This window comes from Pollicipes pollicipes, unplaced genomic scaffold, assembly GCF_011947565.3.
Source record: "Pollicipes pollicipes isolate AB1234 unplaced genomic scaffold, Ppol_2.1 Scaffold_7261;HRSCAF=8764_pilon_pilon_pilon, whole genome shotgun sequence".
Taxonomy (NCBI): Eukaryota; Metazoa; Arthropoda; class Thecostraca; order Pollicipedomorpha; family Pollicipedidae; genus Pollicipes; species Pollicipes pollicipes.
The window spans coordinates 17669867-17688347 of NW_023597054.1; the positions used below are offsets into that span (position 1 = coordinate 17669867).

At 51.3% G+C, this 18481-nt stretch overlaps 2 protein-coding genes across 2 annotated transcripts in view; both read right to left on the bottom strand.

The window, feature by feature from the left end:
* The window catches only part of LOC119112686 (multidrug resistance-associated protein 5-like), a gene marked incomplete in the record, with an annotated part of 224150 nt that overhangs the window by 42479 nt on the left and 163190 nt on the right, over positions 1-18481 (bottom strand).
* LOC119112683 (multidrug resistance-associated protein 5-like) lies at positions 1463-6111 on the bottom strand. The gene is made up of 6 exons (XM_037236936.1): positions 6091-6111; positions 4100-4332; positions 3498-3657; positions 2945-3082; positions 2392-2611; positions 1463-2140 (listed from the first exon to the last, which is right to left on the bottom strand). The coding sequence occupies exons 1-6, from the start codon at positions 6105-6107 to the stop codon at positions 2015-2017; spliced, it is 894 nt and encodes a 297-aa protein (XP_037092831.1). The 5' UTR covers positions 6108-6111; the 3' UTR covers positions 1463-2014.

Consider the following 18481-nt stretch of genomic DNA (forward strand, 5'->3'; position numbering starts at 1 on the left):
AAAGTCGGAAAATAAAGTATACAGGGACAAAAGTAAACAAATTTCCTGGCATCTCAGAATTTTCCCACTCGATTCGTTCAGTGGAATGTTTTAGGTGTTCATCATCATACTCAACAAAAGCCGACGTTGTCCCGGCCCGCTGCTCTCGGGAAACATATTCTTATGCAGCCCACCCCAATCTGTAGATTTATCTGTCAGCTTAAGACCGATGCAGCCCGTGCGCTAACTCTAGAGATGTAATGTCGCGCGCCTCCTCTGCATTGACCTTTCCTTTTTGGGGCGGGATTGAGTTGTGCCTGAGAGTCGGGAAGACACGCTGCCACGGCCGCTGGCCAACCCGGGCGCCGTTGCGCCACGTAAGCCGGCTTAAACGACAACAGCCGTTCGGTGACCGGTTCTGCCGATAACCGTAATCACCCCAGCCTGCGGAAGAGAGAACGGTGGGACTCCCTGCCTCTCACACGAACACTCGGGCACAACTCAGCCTTTCTAGGTATGCCCAGGCATACACCAGCTGGTGCGCAGGTCAACTACCCGATTCCACTGGAGGGAGGCGGATTAGAGTCCTTTCGGCCAATAATGATGCCGACCAATCGAGGGCTGTGGGGCTGAGAAGAGACAATGTCGTTCTTACGCTTTTCTCGGTTTTAAGTGGGTTAGGCCCCTTGAAGAATGCGATAAGTAGCCTGTCCATGCCGCGGTCTTCGTGTGGGATTTCGGCTTACAAGCCCCACTCCGCACAGGGACCCCTCGTTAGGGTTTGTGCGGACGTTCTGGCGGACTCCCGCTAGCTCGGTACTAAGCCGGCTCACAGCTGACAGGCCCAGCTCTTCTCGGTGAGACGGACGGCGTTGCGACGATTCTGGGCCAAACGATGGGTTTGTAAGTTAGAGCGGGCGAGGTCCGGTCCGAGAGGATACAAGCCCAGGTCTAAACGGAAATAGCCTGAGGAAGCCCGGCGAACGCCTGATCATGTTGCGTTCGATGCGTGTGCAGTACAACGCCAAGACCGAGCAAGCGACGAATGGAGAGCGCGTGGCGAGTCGCTTTCTGCCGCCTGCTACAGACAGCTCAGATCCACCCTCGTCCGCAGCAAACCCCACTCAGCCTCACGAGTAACCCAGGAGACTACACCGCGTGCCAATGGACCACAGTTGAAGTCTGCAGCATGCAAATCCATTTTCTACGCCAGTGCTGCTGTGGAATTACTCGCATTCGTCTTGCAGTGAGACCGCTATTGCTCTATTGGGATGAAAGTGCGCTCCAAATGCGCCGCTTTACAGTTACAGCCAGCTGCATGCGTGCGTAATAAGTTACAACTTTTCTCATACTGGCAGAGTCACCAATGACCTTCCACGTGACATCCCCAACAGGCCAGTAAATCAGGGCATGTTCTTATCCCATGTTACGAATGAGCTTTTCTTTTGTTAATGAAGAACGAGACCCTGGCACCGCTTGGACTGCCTACTCTCGCGCCATCTCCGGGTCAGGCGGCCAACCAGAACATCGTCGGACGCTGGTTTTTATCTGCCGATTCAATTCCAATTAAACAGATATGATCATATATTTCTAAGAAGTAGTTAGTTGATTAAGCACTGATATTTGACAGGACGATTGCGAGGCACATAGTATGACTACATTTCTACATTGTGAGCGCGGAGTTCTGACGGAACAAGAGCCATCGGCACAACATTGATACCGGTCACAGAACCTGGTCATCTTGCTTATCTTGGTCATCACATCACGCTGTAATCGTCGTAGCGATACCAATGATGTACTGGATGCGTGCGGACGGCATGTTTATGCGTGCGCATAGCATATACCTGGAGGTGATGTTCCAAGCTGCCTCGACTAACTGGAGAAGACAACAGATCCGGGCTCTCGTGAGGCCGAGCCAGTCGGCTTTACTCCGCACGCGCCCGAGCTGGCAGACACACACTACACCGTCAGCGGGATTATCACTCGAGTAACGGCCCCAAAATAACCGAGCTGGCAGTCTACGAGTCATCGTCGTCTACCGTCTGTTGGTCTGCAGCTCGAGCAGCTGTTCAACGGTGGTGAAGCCGGCGTGGCCCATCATCTGGCGGAACAGCGAGTTCTCGTTCTCCATCAGCGCCAGCGGCGTGTCCAGCTCGACGACCTTCCGGCAAGGCCGAGATCAGTCACACAGGGGCCGCCACACTGGTCCTCACCCACTCCGTCACAGTGGAACGAACCCAGTCCTTTTCAATGAAACGCGCCCAGCGGGAGCTGCATGAGGGTCGAGACCCTGCGTCTTGTTGCTTTGTGTCCGCTGGAAACTTTAGGGCCTGACATTTTACACTCAGTATTTTGAAGCATGGGTGTCTACGAAACGACACTGTGACAAACATCTGCCAGGACGCAGCCCACCTTGCCGGCGTCCATGACGACGATCCGGTCGTAGCTGACTACGGTGTTAAGCCGGTGGGCGATGGTGATGACGGTGCAAGCGCTGAAGTTGTCCTGGATGGTGCGTTGGATTAGGTGGTCCGTCTCCACGTCCACCGAGGCTGTGGCCTCGTCCAGCAGCAGGATTCGGTTCTGGCGCAGCAGCGCGCGTGCCAAGCAGATCAGCTGCTTCTCGCCGACACTGAGGAGGCGCACCGCGGTATCACTCACGACTCGCTGCTTCGCTACGGGACACTTTCAGCGACAGACTACCATAGGTCCTTCGCAGAGACGGGCGCGAGGCTAGGCCACGTTTCCTCGTTGGCAAATTCCAGCCTAAGGCACGTGCCTTGCTGAGGGGTGCGCGAAGTTCCGGTCCTGACGGCCAGAACCCGTCCATGACAGGGGCGAACGCGAGGTCACGCAATGTTCCTGGCTGGGACTGATGCCAGGCTACTGCAGGTCACTGTTTGACGCGGTGGTGGGGCCACAACCCGTCCCTGACCGAGGCGAGCGCAGACGGAGCCTGCCGTACCTGAAGTTGTCACCGGCCGAGGTGACCTTCATCTGGAGCTGCTGATCCGCCCGCGACACCTTCTTCTTCAGATTGGCCTTCTCTAGTATAGCCCACAGCTTTTCGTCGGGGTACTCGTCGAACGGATCCAGGTTGTGTCTGAGGTCAAAGTGAGGCAGCTGTGTTCGTGAACTAGCTAGCAGGTCACAAATGAATGACACAAACGTCTCAGCCATGTCCGCACGCTATTAGCACCAATACAAAGGCAATTCCCAGATGATGGATCTCAGCGGGCACTAGCACAGATGGAAGACACGGTTTAGCAGGTGTGACGTCACGTATACCAACTTAAATAACAGCGATCATTTCGTTATCATTTTCGCGTCGAAAGATGTCCGTTTCGAAGGCTTTGCCTACCAACGTTTCCCAGATCTCCACCGTTGAGTATGTGCACAATGCGATGAAATTATTCCACCGCGTGATAGATCTACGTCGGCCACGTGTCCAGGGGGAAGCACAAGCGTAGCTTCGCGCACAGCTCGGCAGCAGCTGCTGCTTCTGGCCAGGCCAGTACCTGATGGTGCCAGAGAAGAGCACCGGGTCCTGCGGGATGACGTCGATACGTGACCTTAGGTCATGCAGCCCCATCGGCCGGATGTCGAGGCCGTCGATGAGGATGGTGCCCGTCTCCACCTCCACCATTCGCAGCAGCGCCGAGATGAGGGTCGACTTACCTGTGTCAGCAGAAGACGACGCTCACAGACGGCACACAAACTCTCCGCCAATAGTGGAGCGCGACGACTCTCCCTGCATGCCATGAACGATCACAGGGCTAATGTGAACTATACTTTGGCTTGTATGCCTTCAATCAGTGATTCTTTCCGTTTTCCGATTCAACCGTTCCCAGATAACTCCAAAAATATCTGCATCACACTCCACAAGCCTCTGTTGAAACATGGAACCTCTCCTTATAGCACGTTCCATCTGGCGTTAACGTTGCCAGCGTCGGCTACGAAAATACTTATCACGGGCTCATGTACATCACATGGTTGACGTCCTACATAACAGCACGGATCTAAGGATACTGCCAAATCCAAGAAAGACCGTCCCAGGGCTGCGCACGCGCACCAACACGCCACACGCTCTGGCCCGAGCCCGCCTCGCCTCGTGTCGCACCTGCGCCCGTGCGCCCAACAACGCCGACCTTCTCGCCGGGCAGCACTTGCAGACTAATGTCGTGCAGCACTCTGGGCAGCTCAGGCCGGTAGCGGAGGCACACGCCCCGCAGCTCCACGCCGCCACGCTGCGGCCAGGAGGCCGGCGGCGCGTGTTCCGGCACGTGCAGCGGCGCCTCGTAGTCCAGGCTGCGGATGTACTCGTCGCAGCGCTCCACGGACGTGAGGCGGGCGCTGCAACGAGCGGAGAGCCGGCATGAACGTCGATAGCAAAGAACAAGCAGTCAGTAGCGCGACGACCACATCACATAGGCAGCGGTCAGCTATCACGTAACTCAGCACAGCGATCACGTCACATCAACAGCGATCAGCCACCACGTAACTCAGCACAGCGGCCATGTCACATCAGCGGCGGACAGCGATCATATAACTTAGCACAGCGATCATGTCACATCAGCAGCGATCAGCCATCACATAACTCAGCATGGCGATCATGTCACATCAACAGCGATCCGCCCCCACATAACTCAGCACGGCGATCATGTCACATCAACAGTGATCCGCCATCAGAACTCAACGTAGCGATCATGTCACATCAACAACGATCAGCCATCACATAACTCTGTACAGCAATCATGTCACATCATTAGCAATCATGCCACATCAATAGCGACCAGCCATCACATAACTCAGCACAGTGATCATGACACATCGACACCGACCAGCTATCACATAACTCAGTACAGCGATCATGTCACATTAACAGCGATCAGCCATCACATAACTCAGTACAGCAACCATGTCACATCAATAGCAATCATGTCACATCAGCGGCGGTGAGCCATCACATAACTCGGTACAGTGATCATGTCACATCAATAGCGATCAGCCATCACACAACTCAGCACAGTGATGATGTCACATCAACAGCAATCAACCATCACATAATTTTGGACAGTGATCAGGTCATATCAACAGCGGTCAGCCACCACATAACTCAGTACAGCGATCATGTCACATCAATAGCGATCATGCCACATCAATAGCGATCAGCCATTACATAGCTCAGCACAGTGATCGTGTCACATCAACAGTGATCAGCCATCACATAACTCAGGTCAGCGATCATGCCACATCAACAGCGATCAGCCATCATATAGTTCTGCACAGTGGTCATGTCATATCAACAGTGATCAGCCATCACAGCTCAGCACGGCGATGATATCACATCAACACCAATCAGCCATCACATAACTTAGTACAGCGATCATGCCACATCAGCAGCGGTTGGTGGTTGCATAGAACCGATCTGCGATCACATCTACGGCGATCAGAGATCACATCGATGCTCTGCTGGACAGTTTAGCCCACGCTGCACTCCCGCAGGGAGCCAACGAGATGAGGGGAGAAACAGACTAGATTATGGCGGGGAAGAAGGTTACAGCCGGTAAACATGGAAAAACGAGTCATCATCCACTGTCAAGTAGAAAAAGTCGAACAAGCCATACGGCCAGACGATTTCTCACACCATGCAGCTCACCGCGGCCGGGCGTCGACCGCATGCCCGGACATCCATCCCAGCTCACCTCCGCGTGCCCGGACACACACCTCAGCTTGCCCGGACACCCACCTCAGCTCACCCGGACGCCCACCTCAGCTTGCCCGGACACCCACCTCAGCATACCCGGACACCCACTTCAGCTTGCCCGGACACCCACCTCAGCTCACCCGGACACCCACCTCAGCTTGCCCGGACACCCACCTCACCTTGCCCGGACACCCACCTCAGCTTGCCCGGACACCCACCTCAGCTTGCCCGGACACCCACCTCAGCTGGCCCGGACACACCTCAGGTTGCCCGTACACCCATTTCAGCCCCCCCCCCCCCCCCCCCGGACACCCACCTCAGCTCACTCGGATGCCCACCTCCGGTTGCCCGGACACCCACCTCAGCTCCCCCGGACACCTACCTCAGCTTGCCTGGAAACCCACCTCAGCTCGGCCGTCATGCGGATCCAGGCGGAGATGAAGGCGACGGAGCTGAAGACGGCTGAGAGGCAGAGGCCGACCATGGCGGGCGAAGCGTCCCGCGCGAACACAACGAACAGCGCCACGGCCGTGATCATGACCGTGCCGAGCTCTTCCAGCCGCAGGCAAAACCACAACGACGACAGGCGGAACTGCATGTTGAACGAGGTATGTCTGTCCAACAGCTCCTCAAACCTGGCGGTCACGGCGTCGACAGGGTCGGTCACGTGCGGTCGGAAGTCACGGGCCACCGGACGCGGCGTACGTCATGACGTAGCTATCGTGGGACTGATCATCATTCCTCGTTTAATTTCCGTCACTTGTCCCGGTCAAATGTGGCTGTTGTCATCTCATCCACAGCATATGACACTAGCCAGTCGGGCAGCAACGGCTCTTCAAGCTGGTCATGCATGATTGAAACCGGAATGCCTGGCAGGCTATCTGTTATCGCTGGCATATGATACCACATACATATCATGCATTGGCATATGCTTCTACACTCGCCCAGCGCATATGCTTAGCACAGGCCTGCGTGAGTGGGCTAGGACGTAAACAAATACGTGGTTAGCCATCGTATCAGGGCAAACTATGCCAGGCAAAATTTGACAGGTGTCAGACAAACTGCATCAATGCAGAATGCAAGGGCACGATCCTAATTTGTTTAATGGGCCAAAACAAATAAATGAAAAGTGTCCTGGTTCGCCCTGCCCTGGTTCGAGCCCTAGTCGTCCCGATTGCCAAGTTCTGTAATACATCATGCGGCACGCACAGCGTCATAAATTGCATACAGTGAAGACGACGCTGAAATTGGGCCCGCCTGTCATAAGGCGCCGAAGGAACCACGTCTCCTTCCACTCCACAAGCTTGCTGCAGAAGCTTAGATGCCATTAAATGCGCATTTCACTTCACAAGAACCAGACCAGAAGAAATAACTAAACACCATCAGCAGCATAACATTTCGCTTATACCAAACGAGACGTGCGATACGACGCGAGCTACGGACCTATTTCACTATCACATTTTCACGCATCGTAGTAGAAACCCATGTTCTATGGCATGGCTTTAATACATCCGCGTGCAACGTGCATCTGTTGCGACTGATGGTGGGTACGAGCTCTTGTTTTGTAACCGGGATCAGGTAGACTACACAAAAAATCTCCATCATACTAGGATTGAGAGTCACAGAAACTGCGGTACGGGCATCTGACGGGAGTCCCTGCTCCTCCCCGTCCCATCCCCATCCCAATCCCCATCCTCATCCCCGTCCCAATCCCCATCCCCATGCCCATCCCCGAGCCCGTGCCCGTGCTTCAGGACCACAGCATGTTACACAGCTCCCTCCGTCATGTGCCCCGACTCCGGACATGGCCCAAGGAGCGCCTGACGCACCTCTGGGTGAAAACCTCCTCGCGACCGAACGCGCGGATGACAGGCAGGCCAGCCAATGTCGACGCGATGTGATGCACCACCGGCGAGCGCATCAGGTTCTCCATGTCCTTGGTCACGCGTATGGCAGAGTTTAGGCCGCGACACAGGAAGCAGTACAGCGCTGCGGTGGCCGGGGCGGCGCGGTCAGCAGCGCGCTAAACAGCAGCACGCCGCGGCGGCAGGGGCGCTGCCGTCAACAGCCCCATCACCAGCAGCACACCGCAGCGGCAGGGGCGGCGCCGTCAACAGCCCGATCACCAGCAGCACACCGCAGCGGCAGGGGCGGCGCCGTCAACAGCCCCATCACTAGCAGCACACCGCAGCAGCAGGGGCGGCGCCGTCAACAGCTCCATCACTAGCAGCGCGGTGAGACGACAGGGGCGCGCGCTGTCAACAGCCCGATAACCAGCAGCACACCGCGACGGCAGGGGCGGCGCCGTCAATAGCCCCATCACCAGCAGCACGCTGACGCGGCAGGGGCGGCGCCGTCAAAAGCCCGATCACCAGTAGCGCACCGCAGCGGCATGGGCGGGGCCGTCAACAGCCCGTTCGCCATTAGCACGCTGCGGCAAAGGCGGCGCCGTCGACAGCCCCATCACTAGCAGCACACCGCAGCGGCAGGGTCGGCGCCGTCAACAGCCCCATCACTAGCAGCACGGTGAGGCGGCAGGGGCGGCGCCGTCGACAGCCCCATCACCAGCAGCACGCTGAGGCGGCAGGGACGGCGGCGTCAACAGTCCGATCACCAGCAGCACACGCAGCGGCAGGGGCGGCGCCGTCAGCAGCCCGATCGCCAGCAGCACATCGCACGGACGGGTTCGACTGGCGTAGGCTGCAGCGAGTGGTAATGCCATGCATATTATCCCGTAGTCGCAGTCAGTCACACTGACGAGATTCCTGAGCACCTGAGCACATACTGCGGAAGCGGCCCCTCAAATCTACAGCAAAGGAAGTGCGTGCGCGCGCAGCTACACATAATCATGATATATAAGTAGCATAATTAATTATATAATCATAATTATTTTATTATTATTTTATTAATCATGTCATTATAGTATATATAGTGCTATTATATAATTACAATTATCATAATTATCATATACAATAATAAGTTAAGGGAATGATATCGCGGTTCTCCTACGGGGACATGGTATGCAGGCAGGCCACACCAAGAAACGGACGATCACATATGCATCAGCCTGGGCGATTACACCACTTGAAAAGGCAGGGCTCTGTAATTCTCACAAGCAGTTAGAGTACGCTGTGTTGTCATTGTGGTTTTGCGATCCGCGCAGCAGCTGAGGCTATGTAGCATCGAGTGCGCTGCATGCGATTTGAAGTTATATGCAACGGTGATGGAATCTTGTGGCGATAGCTTGTCCTAGGCTTACCAAGCACTATGATGACCAGCAGTATGTATTCCGGGAAGGAGGCAGTGGGGATCAGAAACAGTGACAAGACCAGGGATCCTCCTTCCAGCAGAAGCTCGAATAAAGTTGGAATATTGTTATCCACTGCAAGAAAACGACATAAGTATGCCGCATAGCGTGCAACGTGACATGATTTTCACACAGCCCGCGCCTGATTACCATATTTTGAATACCAGAGGTGTGAGACACAGTCAAACACGATTATTGGGACTGGAGAATGACCCTGGCACCTGAAGATCATTGATGATCACAGCGTGCTACAATGTACTGACGTCCGCTCGTCCCTGCACCGGCCCGGCTGCACGTGCAACACCCGTCCGTAGCCGGAGCCGGTGCCCACTTACGTTCATCCAAGTCACGCGAGAACCGGTTGAGGATGCGACCGCCGGGGTTAGCGTCAAAGAAGCTCATCTTACAGCGCATCAGCCCGTCAAACATTCGATTGTGGACGGCCGTGGCGCCCTTGATCACGCGCAGTGCGACTCCCAAACCTGCAACAACAGACAACGTAACGGCATGGTCTGCAACAGTAGCACAGGCAGGGGCACAGGGGGCACTTGGCCTCCATCCCTTTGGTTCCGAGGGGCTCTTCGGGCCCCTCGGAACCTATCATTACGGGCCCGATTCGAGCGGGCCCTGAAGGCCAGCCGAAGGCCTCATTCAGGGGTCGCGGCCCGCAGGGTCGGGCACTCCAATGCCAACCAGAGGGCCCTGCGCGCTGATCAGGGACCCACTGAATCGATAAGGGCCTATATTTCGGTCAGATGCCACCGGCAACGCACAGTGGGCTACGTGGCGGCATGGGTCTAAACGCCCAGTTCCCAAGCAGGGACAAAGCCGGAGTCAGCGATTTACATCGCTCGGGCCACAGAGCGTCTAACAGGGGCCCTGTGCTGTCAAGGGACCCCGAGTCGGCCGGAGGCAGTGTTCGAGGAGACCCGAAGAGCCTTAAGTGCCCGCCGGGTCCGACGATCAACTGCCAGATTGGAGGGTCCTGGGGCATACAGGACTGGTTGGAGTCTTATTCTGGAGCACCGACCTGCGAAGACGGACACACAAATAACGGTCAGAAGCCCTTTGTACCGACCGGGGACCCCTTGAGTCGATATGAACCTATATGTTGGCCAGGCATCACCGTACCACAAAGTCGGCCCCGTGTCGGCATGGGCCTGAGGACCCCCTTCCTAATCAACTGTAAGGCCGGGGCCAGTGATTTACACTGGTCGGGGACCTTGAATCTGTCAAGAGTCCACAGCGCTCCACAGAGGGCCCTGTGCTCGCAAGGGCCCGAGTCAAGCAAGGGAAGTGTTCGGCGAGGTCCAAAGAGGAGCCCCGGGGGACCGACCAAAACCGACGATCAGAGGCTCAACGTTGTTGGAGTTGGTACCCTTGGAGTTGGAGGGCACAACGCATCGAACGACTGGCTGTAAGTCACATAAAGAATCGCGACCTTTAGGGTCGCAATTCTTTCGCGACCTGAAATACCAGTCAGAGATCGTCTTGAACCGTTTTAGGAACACCTGAGACAATGCGTTTGTCCAAGTCGGTCGCAGACTGCGAACATCGAACAGTTGGCTCCATGTCCGTCTGAGCCACTGAGACCCATAGCCCAAGCAGAAACGAGGCCGACGATTTTCAATGTTCGAGGTCAATGACATGGCGAAGGGCCACTGTGCCGAATAGAGGCCACAATACCGAACAAGGATCCTTTGGCGACAAGTGGCACCAAATCGCAGCGGTGTTCGAGGAAGCCCGAAGAGAGACCGAAGTGTCTCACGAGACCAAAAATCAACGGCCCAATGAAATAGATGACGGGTCCAAAGGGCTGGCTGTAGGTCACATCAAGGACCCCCGCCCATAGGACCGTGATCTTAAATGTCGGTAAGATGATCTCTTGCACCGATGAGAACCCGTAAGATAAAGCGTTCCTCTATTTCGGACAGAGGTCACGAACAACGAGTAGTCGGTGCCGTGTTGAAATGAGCTCCGGGTGCCCACGCTTTTTAGGGACAGGGCCGGGCCCGCGATTTACATTGTTCAGGCGCACAACAATGACCATCGTAAAGAAATGACTCTGAATTTCTTTCCAAATTTATTTCCTAGAGTTCAGAGGACACACTGGGTGTATTTGTTTCGCAACTATGAGGTTGTCTTTTGGACAAACTAACAGTTAAGGCAACGCGGAAAAACGATTTTACCTTTACTCTTCTAGTTTTGCTACTAGTTTCCAGCACCATTTCGCTGTGCTGTAAATGCCAATACACTTTGTCATCAATCTTAAACCCGCACAGGTGAAGCATGCACCTAGAATATCTCTAAGTGTACGATTTGGTGTCGACATGCGTTCAAAGACGTTCTCTCGGAGGTGTCACGATGTTCATCCACCTGTTGGCCACAGCCTAGTGAAAGCCGCGGAGCGAACGCTGTGCGGCCCTAAGGAGACTGCAACGCTTGGTGTCGGGTTTTTGTTTCTTAGATATGCCAGCGCGCATGCTAAAAACTATGTTACATTATTTACACTAAGTAATTTGAAGGAATGTTGAACATATCCAGAGAAACATGGCTTGGCCACGTTTATACATACTGTTGACCCATTTTTATCTTCAATCTACATTTGTGGAATCCTTGCCATCTCTGTACACCCGATATGGAAATTCTGACGAATTTCTATTGGTTTAAAGAGTCCACTGCACAGCTGTAACACGAATAGCGCCAGCGATTTATTTCGTGCGGTCATATAACGCATGATTTTCAGTTTATTTATTATAAACTGAAGACAAAATTGATCTTATGGTAGCGTCTGACTAATGAAAAGCATGTTTTCTGACTGAAGAAAAGCATGCTTTCGGCAACAAATGGGCCGTATCCGGCACTTCTTGAGGAGGGACTCTTTTCCTGTCTTTGAGAACCCTGTGCCGCTTGCCAATGTCCTTGAAGTTAATGTTTTATCCAGCGATTTATTCAGCGACGAGTTTTCATTTCTCTGAAAAAGTCTCCAAGTCAACTGTAGCAGGAGAACATCGAAAATGACCCTTATTTTGCAATATCATGTGACCTTCGAGGTCCAAGAGCTGTGTTAAAGGACGTGGAACTGGATGTCACCCAAAAATTACCGACCCATTTAAAAACTTTAACCATCAAAATATTTTCAAGCGCAATAGCCAGCAGTCTGTCTAAAAGTTCTGACCTGTCAAGGTTTCTCTTCAAGGTCAAACGCGAGCTCAAAGGACGGGGAACGCTAAATCACCAAAAAATTACCGGCCGACTTGAAGCTTACGAACACCAGAATATTCACCACAGAAAAAAGCTGTCGTCCGTAAAAAAGTCCTGACTTCTTAAGATCACTGTTCAAGTTCGAACACGGGCTCATAGGACGGGGAACTCGATGTTACCCGAAAATTAGCGGCCGATTTTAAACTTACAAACATTAGAATATTCATCTTAAATATTCACTTTAAAGAAATGCTTACAACATTGACTTTGAAGGGCGACCTTCAGCGGTCAGGACTTTTTCACTGACGCTAGCTGTTGCACTTGTAAATATTTTAATTCCTCTTGTTTTCAAGTCAGCCAATTTATTTTGGGTGATATCGAGTTCCCCGTCCTTCGAGCCCGCCTTTGACCTTGAAGGGTGGCCTTGAAAGTTCAGGGCTTTTTGAGGGACGATAGCTCCTTCTATGGTGAATATTCTGATGCTTGGGGGTCAAAATCGGCCGGTAATTCTTGGGTGATACGGAGATCACCGTCCTTTGAGCCCGCGCTTCACCTTGAAGGATTATGCTTGAGAGGTCAGCACTTTTTGACGAATGCTAATTACTTTTGTGATGAGCATTCTAGTGTTTACAAGTTCAAAATCGGCCGGTAATTTTTGAATGATATCGAGTTCCTTGTCCCTTGACCTGCGTTTGACCTTGAAGGGTGATCATGAGAGGTCAGGTTTTTTTGACGGATACTAGTTTTTTGTGATGAATATTTTAAAACTGGCAAGTTTAAAATCGGCCCGTAAATGTTGGATAACATGGAGCTCCCTGTCATTTGAGTAGGTCACTTAGAGGTCAGGACTTTTTGGTGAACGCTAGCTATTTTTGTGGCGATCATTCTGGTGTTTGTAAATTTCGAATCGCCGGTAGTTTTTGTGTGATATCAAGCTCCCAGTCATTTGAGCCCGCGTTTGACCTTGAAGGGTGACCTTGAGAAGTCAGAGCTTTTTGACAGACTGTAGCTCTTGTGCTGATAAATATTTTGGTGCCTTGTAGTTTTCAAATCGGCCGGTAATTTTTGGGTGATATCGGGTTACCCGTCCTTTGACCCAGCCTTTGAATGTTTTTTTTTTTATTTCTCGTGCTACAGTTGACCTTGAAATCTTAACCTAAACATGGGAACTCGCCGCTGAACAAATCGCTGAATAAATCGCTAACTTCACGGAGACCCCTTGCCAAGGCTCTGGCTGCGCCCGTGGTCTGCAATGCCGTCAGGGTAACAGCCAGGCTTGCGAGGTCGCGGTTGTAGCCCCAGACCATTATCATCGGAACAGCACCACCTAGGAAGCCACGTTTTCAAGAGAGATGCACAGCTGGCCCTCTCCCTTATTCAGCTGCCACATGTATTCACATGCGTGGGTATAAATTTCGCTAATCAAAAAGTCAAGGAAGACACGTAAAATTGAGTGGGTTGAAAACACGCGACGCTGCTACACACCATGCGAACTTTTCGTGTGCCCGCTGCGCATCAACTTGCCTTTTTCTGTCCAGCCTGTTGAGATATACCCCCCCCCCCGTGCCTGATTCCCTAATTCCGCAACCTCCCCCGCACCCATACCTGTAATACCGGGACAAATCATCCATAACAACGACTCTTAAATGATAACACAAACACGACCAAAAGCAACCTGATCATTAAAAAGACCACCACGTGCCAAAAAAGGCATGGCTTTCTCGTCAGATACAACATGAGCTTTCCTTTAAAAACGCCGATTGTGCACATAAGCACGGCCATCATGGAGTAGATGATCATGTGCTGGTTTAGGTCCGGATTGTCGTTGATGACACCGGCCAGCTGCTCCGCAGTGTAGGTGACGTTGTACCCGGTCTGATTCCGCAGTCGTTCCTCCTGAAAGACGCAAAGCAACGATGGGACAAGCCAAGCATTGCCGACATAAGGCAGCGACTACAAAGAGAAACGCTACGACTGGCGACAGCCCTTCCGTTTAAAACCATGCGCTATCAAACTTGAAAGTAGATCCCAGGCAGGAGAAACAAGCTGAAGACTACTTTCTATCGCATCAGCTGTTCCTCCTTGCGCAAAGGCTCAGCGCTGTTGCTGCGCGGCGCCGGCGGGCGCGATGATGCCTCAGCAGTCAGTCAGTATACGCACCATGAGTCCGTCGCAATGATGACTCAGCAGTCAGTCAGTATACGCACCATGAGTCCGTCGCAATGATGCCTCAGCAGTCAGTCAGTATACGCACCATGAGTCCGTCGCAATGATGACTCAGCAGTCAGTCAGTATACGCACCATGAGTCCGTCGCAATGATGACTCAGCAGTCAGTCAGTATACGCACCATGAGTCCGTCGCAATGATGCCTCAGCAGTCAGTCAGTATACGCACCATGAGTCCGTCGCAATGATGCCTCAGCAGTCAGTCAGTATACGCACCATGAGTCCGTCGCAAAGATGACTCAGCAGTCAGTCAGTATACGCACCATGAGTCCGTCGCAATGATGACTCAGCAGTCAGTCAGTATACGCACCATGAGTCCGTCGCAATGATGCCTCAGCAGTCAGTCAGTATACGCACCATGAGTCCGTCGCCGCTGTCCAGCCAGTACTGAAGGTAAACGCCGATGGCCGTACGGCTGAGGCTGAAGAGGACGATCAGCAGCACGACTAACATCATGGCGGTCAAGCCGGCCGGCTTCACGTACAGGTACAGCAGGCTGAAGAAGCCCAGTTTGGGCACAAAGCTCTCCTCCCCCCGTCAGACGTTTCTCGATCTTCTCCATTTCTGGCGGGCACACAGCGGGCGGCGGTACAGCAGGTGAAATCCGAGCAAGAGGCGCGCGGCCACCGTCACACTCCTCGGGCCCATCATCTGCTGCCCGACAACACGACGTGCCGGCCCAAACGCTCGCAACACCCGACTAGCGCAATCACCACGCACTCCATTGTCAGTGTAATGTGCGTCTCTTGTACCGTGCCGCCACACAGACCTAATGCCCTCCCCCCCCCCCCCCCACACTAATAGAACTACCGGCCGCGTGAACCCCGTAAAATCCCGTTACTGAAATACAGCCGATATTCGGCCAGCGTGCACCAGCACCCACGCACCCTCCTCGGCGGTGCCGCCGGTTGTCAGGTGTTCATTTCCGGTTGTCAGGTGTTCACTCGGCGTCTGGTGAGCCGACGTGGTCGTGTCGTAGCTGACCAGCTTGAAGTACTCCCCGCGACGCTCCATAAGCTCAGCGTGCGTGCCTCGCTCCACCAGACGGCCCTCCTTCATCATCAGCACCTCACCACACTGCGACAAGTACTGATGGCAGACAGAAGCAGATATCGTTTCACTGGCTGGGGCGAAGTTTCGCAAAATGAACTGATGGCTTAACAGTAAAAAATGGCAAAACCTTTCCTCGAAATAATCAGCAAACTGATTTCGTCCCGATTTGACCCATTTTCTTATAAGACTTGGAGGGGCTCAAGCCCAAGCCGGTCCGCACACCCCAACCCCAACTGAAAGCTACACCCCGGAATATATGGTTCAACAGTGCATATAAACTGAGAAACTCCGCACATGCACACCAATATCATACACTGGGCGTATTTTGGATGACCAGCAAGTACGCCTGGGAGATGGTGCCTCGATGAAGGAGATCGTTAAATCGGATGAAGCTAACCTACCCCGCATTTTGCTGAATTAACTATCCCATTTATGCGTTCACGTCTCATGTATGAAGCATGTCTTTGCTCATCGACCCGTGATATGTCCTGATACAACTGTCCAAAAGTAGGTGTCTGACACAACTACACGTCTGTATCTCTCACCAATGAAAAAGGCTTCTGAACGCAGATGCATTACGAACGCACGTCCGTTACAACACGTTACAAATGCGTGTGTCCTCTGAACTGAGCCACACGCATTTGGGGTAAATATTTCATCGAATGAGTCACTTCCAATTGGCAATCAATATCTTTCAATCCAGTATCAGCATGTTGTGGAAAAAAACATCCGAGGGTGGCACAGTGGCGCAATCGATGCACCTCAAAACACCAAATATAATCATCACCATCGGAAGGTGCGTTCACAGCGGTGAGCTGAAAAGCTCTAAAGAACGTCTCAGGAAAAATTTGATTTGTGGTACCATGAAGGTTACAGTTGTGGTCTACAAGTTCGCTTATTCAATCACAAGTGTTGCAAGTACGGTTGGGCACATCTTTTTCCGACATGCAAAACGCATTGGTACGGAGACGCTAGTCTAGGTTGTAACTTCGAAATCCATCGTGGACGCAGCTGTCCACCGCACACCCACCCGAACCACAACACGACTGATATCAATGTCCGTCAAATTAGCTTCGCATCCGTGTGCAACTTCAGCATCGGGTCCTGATTTCCAACAGCAGTCTTCGCAGGTCAAACACATTTAGTTATTCACGAATCTGCAATCACTTTTCTCTAAGTCACTAATCACTACGTCTAAGTCAAATAGTCATTGTGTGACTTTGTAGTTACACTTCCCCGAAAGAAATCCGAAAAAATAAGAAATCAAATAAAATGGGTGTGGTATAATGATGTGATAAAATGCCACCATTTTATAATCTCGTGATGTTCAATTTCGACACACCTACACAACATTAATCGTCAAGGTCAAACTTCAAGGCCATATCAAAATGGATAACCTGATAATTATTTGCTCCTGAATAGGGTCTAGGAAAAAGGGTGTTATATTGATACTTGTAATGCCCTCTTGCATCGCATCTGCAAAAATCAACATTCAAGGTTACACACAGTGTGCTCCATATATATATATATATATATATATATATATATATATATATATATATATATATATATATATATATATATATATATATATATATATATGTATATATATATGTATAGATGTATACATATAGATATGTATAGATATGTATATGTATATATATATATATATATATATATATATATACATATACATATACATATATATATATATATATATATATATATATATATATACATATACATATATATTTATATATATGTATAGATGTATACATATAGATATGTATAGATATGTATATGTATATATATATATATATATATATATATATATATCTATACATATCTATATGTATACATCTATACATATATATATGTATATATATATACATATATATATATATATATATATATATATATATATATATACATACAATAGTCGACGAAAGGGAACATTATGATCATCAATATGATACCCATTTTATGACATTTCTGAAGTGAACAAGTAAGTGCATGAGTACCGCGTTTTGCATGATTTTGACCTCTAACCTTCAGACCTAGATTTTGTTTGTGCGAGAAAAGCCGATGCCACATGCATCAGGATGATATCCGTTCTATGCCGTTTCTTGAATAAACGAATATGCGTTGGGCTACCGCTCTTTAATGGCCTTGAACTTAAAGTCTGATTTTTTCTTGTGACGAAGGTGGGCATCACGAGCATTGCTATAGTACCCATTTCGTTTTATTTCTTTGGTTTACGAATAAATGTCATGGCACCACTGCGCATGGTACCGCTGTGTGCGACCTGGACCTCTGACCTTGAGTGAGTGTTGCAGGTGTGACCAAAACGGACATCTAGAACGTCACTTTGACACCTCTTTTGTAGTATTTGTTTGAAAAAGAGATAGTAAGGTACCACGCTTTGTGTGACCATGATCTTTGACGTTTAAGTATGGGTTTTACGGATGTGATAAATGGGGCATCACGAGCATCAATACGAGATCCTTTTTCTACGTGTTCCACTAGAGCAAAGAAATGTCAAAGTACCCAATTATATGTGACTTTGACCTTTGACCTTGAGGGTGGGGTTTTACACGTGTGACAAACTGGACATCAGGAGTATAAATATGACATCCATTTTACTGTATTACTTTGATAAGCAACGGAAGCCAGTGTATCCAAGCTTTGGTCTTGTTTCGAACGTCTCGAAACGAATAGCGGAATGGCGAGCCCTTCTGAATTCACCCTTCTGCTAAATAACTTAGTGGGTCTTACCTGACCAGGCTGCTGTCAGTGATCTCAGAAATAGAAATTCCATACTTAATTCGAATACGAATACGACGCCTTCTTGACGGACATACGATATCAGCAGGCCACGGAACACCAAACAACAAACACGGCTGCTACCGCGGCCCACCCAGGGCGGGGCGCGGCCTATATTGCCGAGACAGACCGCCACAAAACAGCAAACACTCGGCCAGCCGACGACACGAGCCGGCCTGGGG